Here is a 12,623-nt window from a genome sequence, read left to right on the forward strand (position 1 = left end):
ATTCATCCGTGTGCGTTTTTGCCTTAACCTGACTCCTTCAGGTGTCTAAAAGAAAATATGGGGGAAGATGCAGGAATGTTCTGTTCTTTCCTCCTTATTTTCTTTAAAACATACACATACTGAAGGGCGTTCTGCCAAATGACCAACGTGCAGTGGTGCCGAGAGGTGAAGGGGGAGCGGGTACTCTTTACCCAGGCCAGAGCCTGTTGGAGTGGCCCGACGGTGGCCTGTCCCACCAAACACTCCCGTAACAGGCAGCAGCGTGGTACTTTGGGCAGGGAGTAAGAAGTGACTGCTGCTGTGTGCTGGGCTATGAAACAGGGACGTGCGATGAGGTAAATAGCTCGGGAGGCACTGGCATGTACCAGAGCCAGATTTACATACAAATATATGATCCAAAGGGTTCATGTGGGCATTACACAAAGATGCAGTAGTATAGACTTCTGACAATTTGGTGGGTTTTGATCAGAGATGTGAGGAAAAGATAAGCAGGGGATTCACTGCCTCTCCTGTCATAGACTTTTTACTCTGAGTTTTGACTATAAAAATGATTAGAATAATGCAAAGAAGATATTTCATATAGTCTTTGTATTTTTTATTTACTTTATATAGTCAATACTCTGGCACATACGTTTAGTATGACAGGAAAAGCTCTGCCTCACCGTACTGCATGTCACTGCTATGGAGAGAGGCTGCTGCAACAGCAGTCAGTCCTCTCTCTCCCTGCGTGAAGTGTGGCGGAGGAGGGGAGAGCGATATTCCTCTTCCTGACCTGTTGGCGTGATAAACAGGCCACCAGGTCAGGAAGAGGAACTGGACAAGAACCTATTGCACGACATACCTAAAATGGCACTAAAAGGAGAGGCAATAATCATGGAAGACTTTAATCTTCCTGATGTAAACTGGGAGGTTTCTGTTGCTAGTTCCACTAGAAGTAGGGACATTTTAAATTCCCTTCAGGGAGCATCCCTCCACCAATTGGTGAGGGAGTCCACTCAGAAAGACGCAATATTAGAGCTAATACTTACAAATGGAGACAGAATATCGGACATAAAAGTGGGTGAAAACCTGGGATCCAGTGATCATCAAGCAGTATGGATCAGCATAAAGACAGAGACTGACTCATCCCATACAAAAACAAAGGTGTTGGATTTTAGGAAGGCTGATTTTGTAGGGTTGGGAAAATGTGTAAGCGATTCTTTGACAGAGTGGAGGAATTTGGAAGCAGTGCAGGAGAGGTAGGAAACATTAAAAAGTGCAATATTAAAGGCAACAGAACTCTGTATCAAAAGTGTTAGGAAAAACACAAGGAAAAGGAAGCCAGTGTGGTTTGCGAAAGAAATAGCAAGTATTGTGAAATCAAAAAAGATGGCTTTTAGGAAATATAAACAGACACAAAATAATGAAGACAAAGATATATCTTGTTAGACAGGAGGAGACTAAGAAGGTAATCAGATGTGCAAAGGCACAAGCTGAGGAGAAAATGGCCCAGTCAGTGGGTAAAGGAGGCAAAACTTTTTTTAGGTACGTTAGCGAAAGGAGAAAAACAAAAGGCGGAATAAAAAACTAAAGACAAGACTGGGAGTCTTGTTGAGGGAGACAATGTAATAGCAGTTCATCTTAATATTTTTGCTCAGTATTCACTACTGAAAGAGAGGGGAAGGGACCACAGTTAACTTGCAGGAATATTCAAGAAAATGAAACAAGTACGTTTACATAGAATAAGGTCCTAACAGAACTCTCAAAGCTGAAAGTGGAAAAATCTATGGGGCCAGATGGGATACATCCAAGGATACTAAAAGAACTTAACCAGTCATTAGCTACAGAAGTAATTCCAGAGGACTGTATAAGTGTGAACGTAGTCCCGATGCACAAAAGTGGAAGCAAGGAAGAGGCAAACAACTACAGACCAGTGAGATTAGTAGTAGGGAAATTTAAGAGTGTTTCCATCAAAGAAAGAGTTGTAGACTATCTCAAATCCAGCAATTTACAGGATCCCAAACAGCATGGATTCACTAGGGGGAGATCATGTCAAACAAATCTTATTGACTTTTTTTGACTGTGGCTTTTGACACTGTTGAACATCGCAGGCTGCTAAATAAACTTGAAAGCTTGGAATTGGATACTAGGATAACTGAATGGATAAGATCTTGGTTGCAGGATAGAAAACAGAGTTGTGATAAATGGAGTACATTCACAGGAGGGAAATGTTACCAGTAGAGTACCCCAGGGATCTGTAGTTGGACCTGTGCTTTGTAATATCTTATTTGTGACATTGCAAATGGCAATAAAGAGAAAATATGCCTCTTTGCAGATGACACAAAGGTATGCAACAGGGTAGACACACCAGGTGGGGTAAAGCAAATGACTGATCTAGGAAGACTAGAGGAATGGTCAAGAGTGTGGCAATTGGGGCGTGGTCTGGCTGGCAACTGAGGAGGTTGCGTTTTACATGGGCTCCGTGCAGTGACCCTGTAAAAAGCCCCTTTTGCCCTGTTCCGAAGGTCTCCTTCCCCCCCCTGTTCCCGACCTTACCCCCTTCCCTGTGTGACCGCTGCGGTGGCTGACGGCCGCGGAATCGGGAGGATGCTTCGGCTGACTCCGCGGATTGCGGCCTCTGCACTGCTGGAAAGCTGGGGCCTCGGGTGCTGTAGCGGCGTGAGACGGACGGCGGCCTCAGACGGGCAAACCAACATCCGTACACGCCGCCACGAGGACAGCGGCCACTCGCCCCTCACCACCATCTGGAGGCTCTACCTGGGACCGCTGGGTCCACGCTGGACGGCAGTCGGGTGCCCCTCAACCGCGGGAGCTCCGGTGCGGCCGCCATCTTTGATTCTCCCTCAGAGGTACTGGGCACAGGGTATAAAATAAATGAGTGCATGAAAGCCTCCCTGAGGTGCACAGGAAGATTGGCAGCATTATATTCTTTATATCCCACTGCAATCCTATGCTGCTGCTGCTGCTGCTGTTTTTGCTGCCTGCATCATATATGACTGGGAACACTGATATATTCCTCTGCATTTCTGACAAGGCATATTACACCTGTGCTTTATGCCCCACCACTATACTGTTATACGGTGCCATTTGTTTGCAGCCTTCGCTGGAACCAGCCACATACCATAAAATATTACCATCTCTCCAGGCGTTCCTATCGGCCCAAACCAGCGGCTTCCCCTGGACCTGAGACCCCGCAATAACATTGGCGGGTCCCGGAGATAAGAGGGAGCAGAGAGGAGTACATCCCGGCTCGGTCCCCCGTCCCGTATCACCGTAGTCCGCACACGCTGTGTGCAGCAGATGACGGTGGCCATCTTAGGTCTCCGGGGAAACGGAGACCGGACCGCCTGAGGGATCCTTAACCGCCCGCAGCGCCCCGCTGTGCCTCCCCGTCGGCCCCTCGGATCCCGCACCGCTGACAGGCGACCCCCCTGGAACAGGCGCGTGTGACCCACCTCACCGCTGCAGCGGCCACGACTCCCTGCCCCGCGGTTTGGAGTTCCGGAGCGTCTGAAGCCTCCTGCCCCCACTGTGGATACACTGGGCTCCAACAGCACTCACACCGCTCCACTGATCAGGGCCGTTGGCAGACTGGCATTGGTGGCGACGCTGACGCCCTGTCCTCCCCACCTGTGCCAGTACAAGCGACGACTTCACACCACGCAAAAGGTCTCTCTGGTACCGCGCTGGTCGCTGCCTGACCCCAGACCTAGTAACGATCACAGGTGGATTCTCATCCCCCACCCTCCCCTCACTCCTTGCTACTAGTGTGCCTCATTGAATTACACCTTAAACTGGCACCTCTGCATATGCTTGTCACAGTGTCCTTCCCTTTAGTTTCCTCTTCACTCCAGCGTGACTTGCCTGCTATACCCCTGAGGAACCTGTAATCTTTTGCTGTACACCCACACTCATCGTGTTCCTCGTGTGACAAACTATACTTTTACCTTGCTGACCAGCGATTGAACCGCACTTCCCGTCATGGAAAAATATGTGGCCAAAACGCTCCGCACGAATAAGAATTCCCAAAACAAAAATAAATCAACGGCCAAAGAAAAAGAGCATAGCCCTATTCAACAGGGGTCTCCATCCTCTCCTGGCAGACGGAAAGCTGACGACATGGTGCTCACCGATGTCCGAGCCAGCCCATCCTCGATACAGAGGGCCAGAGAAATATCAGATATCATCTCCCCACTGCTGGATGCAAAACTGGCACCCCTGATGGAGGCTATTACGTCAGCAGCAGCTCAACTAACCCAACACACTCAACGTCTGGCAGAGGCCGAGGATCGAATATCTACATTGGAGGATGACCAACAAGCGATTCAATCACAACAGCAAACACACGACAACACTCTAATGGCCATGACCGATAAGATCGAAGATCTGGAAAATCGGAATCGTCAGAATAACTTACGTTTGATTGGTCTTCCAGAATCCGTCAGACAGAAAGATCTACTGGACTTTGTTACTCGCTGGCTCCCTACAACTCTTGATCTACCACCCTCACCCACCTCCTATTTGGTAGAACGAGCCCATCGCATCGGCCCTGAGAGGCAATCTTCACAATCCTCCCAGTCACGCCCTAGGCCAGTAATCTTTAAGTTGTTAAATTGTCTCGACAAAGTGAAGATCATGGAGGCCTACCGCAGAAGCTCTGAGCTACGCTACGAGGAATCTAAACTTCTTATTTTTCAGGACTTTTCCTTTCAAGTTTCGACGCAACGGAGAGAATTCTCTCCTATATGCAAGGAACTCTTTACTAAAAATGTCAGATTTGCTCTCCTGTATCCCGCAAAACTGAGAATTTTCCATGCTGGCAAACCACACTACTTCGACACTCCAGAATCTGCTCGGAACTTTCTCAAGTCTCTGTCTTCATTTTAGTCTGACTCGAAAAATGGACGATGCTGATTGACTCTTCAAGAATCAAGTATCTCTTTATTTCGTTTTCTCTTTTCTCCTTTCCTAATGGATAACACACTGTTGATTACTTACGTTTGGCTCTTTCAGTTATGGTTAAACAGAAATTCTCCTCACCTACCACAGATGCAGGGGTGGTGGGAGACATTTATCCCGTCTTTCCTGTCAGCCCTCCTCTTTTTCCCTCTTTCTAATCTAACCAAAGTTTCTGTTACATGTAGATGGTTATTGCTACTGTCTTCTTGGGTTCGAAAATACAAAAAATGTTTTGACTGGTGGCCTATATTGCCCTGGCCGTTGATTTCTACATGCATTACGCAACATTGTTATTTCTATATGTTTGTCTCAACTCCACTTGTTTGCCCACTATACTCCTTTTGTCCTCCCCTTGCGTGCTGGGACGGGGGATTGGACTCTCGATTGGGGCTTCTTTCTTTGCGTTCCATCAGACAGGGTATTGGATAATGCCAGGCCCTAGAAACTCTGAGACCTCCGCTGATGGCTCAAAGACGTCTCTTAAGCTAGTCTCATGGAACATGGAGGGTTTGAACACACCAATCGAGAGGAAAAAAATCTTGACTCACCTCAAAAAAATTCATCCTGATGTAGTGTTTCTACAGGAGACACACTGGCGTCTCACTGACCCTAATAGACGTAGAGATACTTGGGTCGGGATTTTAGAAGTGCCTCCTATACTACTAAAGCGAGGGGAGTACTTCTTCTATTTCGTAAATCCCTGCACTACGAGATCGGGGATGAATGGGTGGACCCAGAGGGTCGGTTTTTGTTTCTAAAGGTAGAGGTTGAAGGGGAACGTTTTACGTTAGCATTTATTTACGCCCCCACAGGGCCAAATGCTTCTTTCTTTTCAGATATATTTGTTCATTTACAGGGCTGGATGGAGGGGTTTTTGATCTTAGGGGGAGACCTCAATGTTGTTTTAGACCCATTATTAGATGTGTCAGGTGGCCCTAAACAGTTGAGTTTCAATAGATCCACACCACCCCCACTGTCCCTAATGCTGGATTCCCTACAGCTTCTGGACCCCTGGAGATTTCTCCACCCTGACTCTAGAGAATACTCCTTTTTCTCACACCCACATAAAATATTCTCCAGATTGGACTACTGGCTAATATCTGCCTCACTGATTCATAGAATAGTGGATTCCAGCATAGCCAATATTCTCCTGTCTGACCACGCCCCCATCACCCTGACAATTGCCCTGACTACACCCCGCTCCTACTCTCCCATATGGCGGTTTCCGGAATACCTAGCCCTCTCTGAGGACTTTAAACTTTATTTGACACAATCATATCTTAACTACACACATGATAATGCCATACATATAGATGACACAAATTTTTCTGGCAGGCATCTAAACCTGTTCTTAGAGGACAGATAATTTCATATGTAGCGGCCAAGAAGAGGCAAATTCGGGAGAAGCTGACCAAGGCATCCCGCAAGGTTGCTTCTGCTTATTATCGATTATTGGCCGATCCATCCGAGTCTAACAGAATATTATATAAAGACACCAAATCAATTCATGATGCTCTCTGTGCTGAGCAGGCCAAATTATTCCTTTCCTATCGTTCTAATAAATATTTCCGTTGGGGCAACCGCCCCGGAAAATTATTGGCGAACATGGTAAAAGCTCACGCAACACCTAAATATATTTCCACAATCAGAGACACTCGCAGTCCCCCCTCATTGACACAAGAAAAGATCAGTGACACCTTTCTGACTTTCTTTGAGACTCTTTACACTGCACCACCCGACCAACCTGCAGCTGGTATGGACTTTCTGACACATGCTGATCTCCCTACTCTCTCTGAAGACGATAGAGAATTTCTCACTACTCCCGTTACTGAAGCGGAATTGGAATCGACCATCAAATCCTTAGCCAATGGGAAATCCCCAGGCGCTGATGGCCTGTCGGCAGCCTATTAAAAACTACTACTTCCACATATGAGTGAACACCTCAGAAAACTATATAATGCTCTCTTGGCAGGCCACCCAGCCCCACAGGGGTTTAACACGGCCCGAATCATAGTACTCCCTAAACCCAATAAAGATCATACCCTAGTCTCATCCTACCGGCCAATCTCGTTATTGAACCAGGATTTTAAAATATTCACGAAGATTCTTGCTTCCCGCCTCCAAGTGGTCCTACCTAAACTGCTTCATCCTGCTCAGACAGGATTCATGCGCAATAGGCATTCAGTACACAATGTCCGCTCATTGCTAGCGGCCATGTTTAAAACACATGGCTCACTGGAGACGGGAAATATGGTCTTGAGTTGTGATGCAGACAAGGCCTTTGATTGAGTCTCTTGGGCTCACATGACCAGAACACTTAGTATTCAAAATTTCGGCCCTGATTTTATCACAGTATTTCACACTATTTACCAAACTCCCCAAGCCTTTTTGACGATTAACGGTTATAATTCTAGACTATTCTCCCTATACCGGGGTACCAGGCAGGGCTGCCCTCTATCCCCTCTCTTATTCAATCTGGCCTTAGACCCCCTTCTTCGTCACTTTCTAAAAGAAAAAAGGTGGCACAGCATAAGGTTGACTGACCAAGAACTTAAATTCTCAGCATTTGCTGACGACATTTTACTCTACTTCAGCAACCCCCAAACGGCCATTCCACATTTACTTGATATTTTGGATTTATTCGAAACAGTTTCTGGTTTTAAAATTAATTATTCCAAAACAGAGGCCTTGGCATTTTTCTCCTCAGCTAAAACGGGATGGGGCGACACATTCCCATTTCACTGGGCCACAAATAATTGTATTACTTATTTAGGGATCGTATTCCCTGATCACCCTTCCAAACTATATTCTCTCAATTTTCCCTCACTATTCACTAGGACATATGCGGACTTTGCCAAATGGGCCCACCTTCCTCTCACATACACTGGCAGAAGTCATTTGTATAAAATGATCAGCTTCCCGCGCTTCCTGTATGTGCTGCAGATGCTCCCGCTGATTCCGCCCAAGAACATACTAACTCAATTGGACAAGGCACTGTCCAAATTTATCTGGGCAGGTAAACGCCCTAGATTCTCATTATTTAAATTACGCCAACCTCGTTCCCTTGGAGGCTTAAATTTACCATGCCTTCATACCTATGCCTTGGCAGCCAATTATAGGATTGCCCTGGACTGGATTGGCGGACAAAGCATCTATGCTAACATATACCTGGAACAATCTTTTATACCCTCTCGACCTTTGGTGTCCCTTCTGCTCACTACTCCTGCCTCCATGCCACACTGTGTAAGCGACAACATACTTATGTCCTCTACCTGTGCTGCCTGGCGACAGGTTCGTTCACGGTTAAAATTATCACGACACATATCATTATTCTTACCTCTCTGGGGTAACCCAGACTTTACGCCCCACACTGCTTCTCCTATATTTCAGACTTGGTATGACGGAGGTCTAAAATATATACATCATTTTCTACACGCTGAGACTTTGGCCCTAGTCACACATTCGCAGGTTATGGCACGTTTCCCATCTCTACAAATCCCATTTTTTCCCTTTCTTCAAGCATGCAGCTATGTGCAGAAGGTCCTATCTTTGTTATCTCCACAGGATACCTCACATACCCTGGACAAAACATTACGTCTCACTCCAAATAGTAATTTCCCTACGGCACTCATACACTCACATTCTCGCACCCTGCTAAACATAGAATCTAGCTCCGTAGGTCTCCTGAAATGGAAACTGGAATTCCCAGATCTCACTTTGAAACTGATTTTAGAGGCCAATGCATATTTAGATAAAACATTGGGCTCAGTCTTATACTCAGAAATGCATCAAAAAATCCTGCACAGAGCATATGTCACCCCCAAGCTACGACATCTTATAGGAGCCGCCCCTTCGTCTCACTGCTTCAAGTGCACTGCACCGAAAGCAGATCTTGTACACTGTCTGTGGTCTTGCCCTAAGGTGCAGGCACTCTGGCAGGCACTTCAAGCGTACATTGTAACAGATCTACAGTTACAATTCACAATTACTAAGACATGGGCATTTTGGGGTATATATCCGAAACCCACGACCAACAGATTATCCAAAGGGCAACGCATTTTATTAAACTGGCAGCCGCCACTAAGAAGACGATCCTCTCCCAATGGATCTCCACTGACCCCATTCCCATTCACTACTACACCCTAGGATCTCACACCTCTTTCACCTAGACTGGACCAATACTGCTTTACAGAAGGATAAGTTGACTGAAAAATACTTCCAAATTTGGTTACCCTACGTTCAAATACTTCCCCCGGTTATAAAAGAGGCCCTACGGAAATGTTTTAAAGACACTAAATGGTACTTATTAGAGACCCTTGACACTGTGGCCCCCTTTTGATTACAAGACTCCTTGCTGTTTACATACCCCATTTTGTTCTTTTATTGCTACGATGTTTGTCTATTTCCTCTAATGTTCAGCTTTCATATTGCTTAGGGCTTACTTGGAGTACCCATACGGTTACTGTATGTATTTACTGATTTTTGTACACAATGCATGTCGTTCTTATTTTGACTTGTAATTATTCCACTTGTCAATAAAAAAAAAAAAAAGAGTGTGGCAATTACAGTTTAATGCCCAAAAATGCTAAATCATGCACTTGAGTCTCAAAATCCAAAGACTAAATATAGTATTAATGGCACTTTACTGGAAACTACTAAGGAGGAAAGGGATCTAGGAGTCACTATTTCAGGTGACTTAAAGGCAGGTAAGCAATGTAACAAAGCAATGAGGAAGGCTAGTCAGATGCTTGGCTGCATTGGGAGAGGAATCAGCAGCAGAAAGAAAGAAGTAATAATCCCACTGTACGGCCTCATCTAGAATACTGTGTTAAATTCTAGAGGCCATATCTTCAAAAGGATATTAGTACATTAGAGACTGTACAAAGAAGGGCAACTAAAATGGTGCATGGCCTACATCACAAAACATACCCAGAAAGACTAAGCAATCTCAATATGTATAGTTTGGAGCAGAGAAGAGAAAGAGGGGACATGATAGAAACTTTCAAATATATCAAGGGTTTGTTATGAGCCACCGCTGTGACTCATTCCTGTCTCCTAGCAACCTGGAAGCCGGCTGCTACGTATGTAGCACACCTGTTTGAAATGCTTTTGTTACCTGACTCCACCTGTGATTTCCCTTATATTAGGGATTCTGCCCTGTTCCTGGAACCAGTAATATTACTAGTTTCTGCACCTAGTGAGCCTGTCACGTGGTCGCTACATGCTGTGCAGTTCTCTGTTCCTGTAACCCTGGCCTGTCTATCTGAACCCCACATCTGTTCCTGAGTCCTGGTTTCCTGCCATTCCTGCTCCGGTGTCCTGCTGGATTCTGTCCTGCACCTGTGTCCTGCGTTTATCCCAGCTATGTGTCCTAGCCTTGCCGAGACCCTCCAGCTTACCTTCTGTGTCGCCTTTAGTCTGTATCCAGTTACAGCAAGTTCCTGTGGATTCACCTTGCCGGTTTAAATCACACCTAGTTTTGTTTCTGTGCACATCCAGCCTATGTGTCTGTGACCATCTACTGCAGCAAAGTATATTCACTCCAGCCGTACCTGCATTCACATGCCTGCAACATTTCCTGGATATCGGTATCAGTACTCAAACTACATCTCTGCCTGTGTGTATTATTACAGTCTAGTCACTATTCACCAAGCAAGTCTCTCTGCTCAAGCTGACAGAACTTTTTGCTTTTAATCAACTCGCATATGCACTCACCTGGTTACTCCCAGCAGTTATCACCTCATTCATTCAGTTCCCATTGTTCACTTACCAGTGCATATTGAATCCTGTGGCTTACAGTTATCATTCCTTGTCAAGCCTGTCTGCAGTAACCATTTCAGTATCCTGTTAACCTGACCTGCAATAAACTCATGCTTTGCTATCTGATTTAATCAAGTCTTGCTGTCTTCACTTGCATCACCTAGCCAAAGTGTACAATTAACCCCAGCCTTGCCAAGTCATCTTGCATCCAGTCTGTCTGCAATTAACCATTGCCTTACCAGTTGCTATACTCCAGGTAAATTAACCTAGTGGATCTCTGCCAATCCTGAACTTGGCTCAGGCATATCCTAACAGGGTTTTTAACAAAGTCCAGTAGGGAAACATTCTTTAAATGAAGAGAAGCAATAGGACACGAGGACATGCACTGAGACTGGAGGGGGGGAGGGTCAGGGAAAATTTTAGGAAAAATTACTTCACAGAAAGGGTAGTGGACAAGTGGAACAGCCTCCCATAAGAGGTGGTAGAGTCTAAGACAGTAGAGCAATTTAAACATGCATGGGATAGACATAAGGATATCCTTACAAAGAAATAAGGATCAAATAAGGTTTAAGATAAAAATATGGTACAAAAAAACAAAAAGGGGCAGACTAGATGGGCCAAGTGGTTCTTATCTGCCATCAAATTCTATGTTTCTATGAACGGAAGGGGGGGGGGGGGATGATCACAGTCGACACCCCACTCTTCCCCATCTGTCCCTGGCTGACTATCAACAGTCGCCCACCCTGTGCGGCACAAGCACCAGCTTCGCAGGCACACACATAGTGTATTTTTGACATATCTGCACAGAGGGGGCCAAGCCACACCTCCCCCAAGTAGGCCACATCCCCTCACAGTACCGGGGTTCAGCAAAGTTTTCTATGGCCCTGCAGACATGTGGTAAGTCACATGCAAAAGTAAAACAAATTCAGGAAATGGACATGACATATGTAACTGTAGATACATTTCAAGGGTTACTTACTGATTTTGAGGTAGTGCTGAGCGTTGATGACACTAGGGCGGACTTAGTCATAGTTACTGGTAGGTGCGGTAGTGAAAACCTCTGGCCTGTATCCGGTGGAGAGGAAAATGAGCGAAGTCTGGCCTCTAGCCGTTCTGGTTCATGCTTGTAGGATTCCAGCGGGAAGTTGGGCTGCTTGGTCACTTGTGTGGGAGTGGATGGGGAAGATGATAGGCCTGAGGCTGTAAAACAAAAGAGAACATTATCACCCTCAGTTAGACCACATTGGGTTAGCAGAGAAAAATTCTACACTCCCAGTTTCTCCAAGATGGGGTCTCTACAGTGTTCTGATTGGACACTGTGCATATCCAATCAGAATACTCACGTCAGATAAAGCTAGTTAAAGCTAGCCAACATGTCAATTTTGTTTCTAAATTTAAGTCAATTACCTAAAATCTGTGCATGCTAGAACTTCCACCAACAATGGATGATAACTATAAAAAATAGATTTGGTATTGGCTCTGGCTAAAATGCAGCTGTGATTTAGGTAGATACATAAAGATACATAACGAGATAATTATACTTCATATCTAATTAACTACCAATGTCATATGTTTAAGGGTAGTATTTTCCATCATATCAGGTGGAGATGAATGTCATACAGTAACTATAATTAACATCTATATTAAATAAGTGAAGGAATGTCTCATTTCTTTTTCCACTGTACTTTGCTACAAAGCACAGTCTATTCATTGTTGCAGTGGGAGTGTTTCCTCGTACTCGGGAAGATAATTAGCTGTAGTGGTTTCACATTCCATTACTTGTTACTTGTAAATCCTGACGGCTCAGAGAGAAGCCACTAAAATAGCTAACCAGCCAGAAAGACCTGGAAAGAGCCTATTTATATGTCCTGTATTTTCCTTTCTTTCTTTCCTGCGGCTACTCA

At 45.3% G+C, this 12,623-nt stretch overlaps 1 protein-coding gene across 6 annotated transcripts in view; it reads right to left on the reverse strand.

Annotated features, from left to right (window-relative positions):
* PRKAG2 (protein kinase AMP-activated non-catalytic subunit gamma 2) overlaps positions 1-12,623 on the reverse strand; it is a 656,600-nt gene that overhangs the window by 209,551 nt on the left and 434,426 nt on the right. For 5 of the 6 annotated variants that reach the window (XM_063921848.1, XM_063921849.1, XM_063921850.1 and 2 more), the window contains one exon: positions 11,699-11,919. In XM_063921848.1, coding sequence (XP_063777918.1) covers positions 11,699-11,919 — 221 coding nt within the window. Of the gene's footprint in view, positions 1-10,729; positions 10,781-11,698; positions 11,920-12,623 lie in introns of those variants that run through there. The other variant, XM_063921854.1, reaches the window with a different exon arrangement.

Source organism: Pseudophryne corroboree, chromosome 5 (genome assembly GCF_028390025.1).
Source record: "Pseudophryne corroboree isolate aPseCor3 chromosome 5, aPseCor3.hap2, whole genome shotgun sequence".
NCBI classification, from domain to species: domain Eukaryota; kingdom Metazoa; phylum Chordata; class Amphibia; order Anura; family Myobatrachidae; genus Pseudophryne; species Pseudophryne corroboree.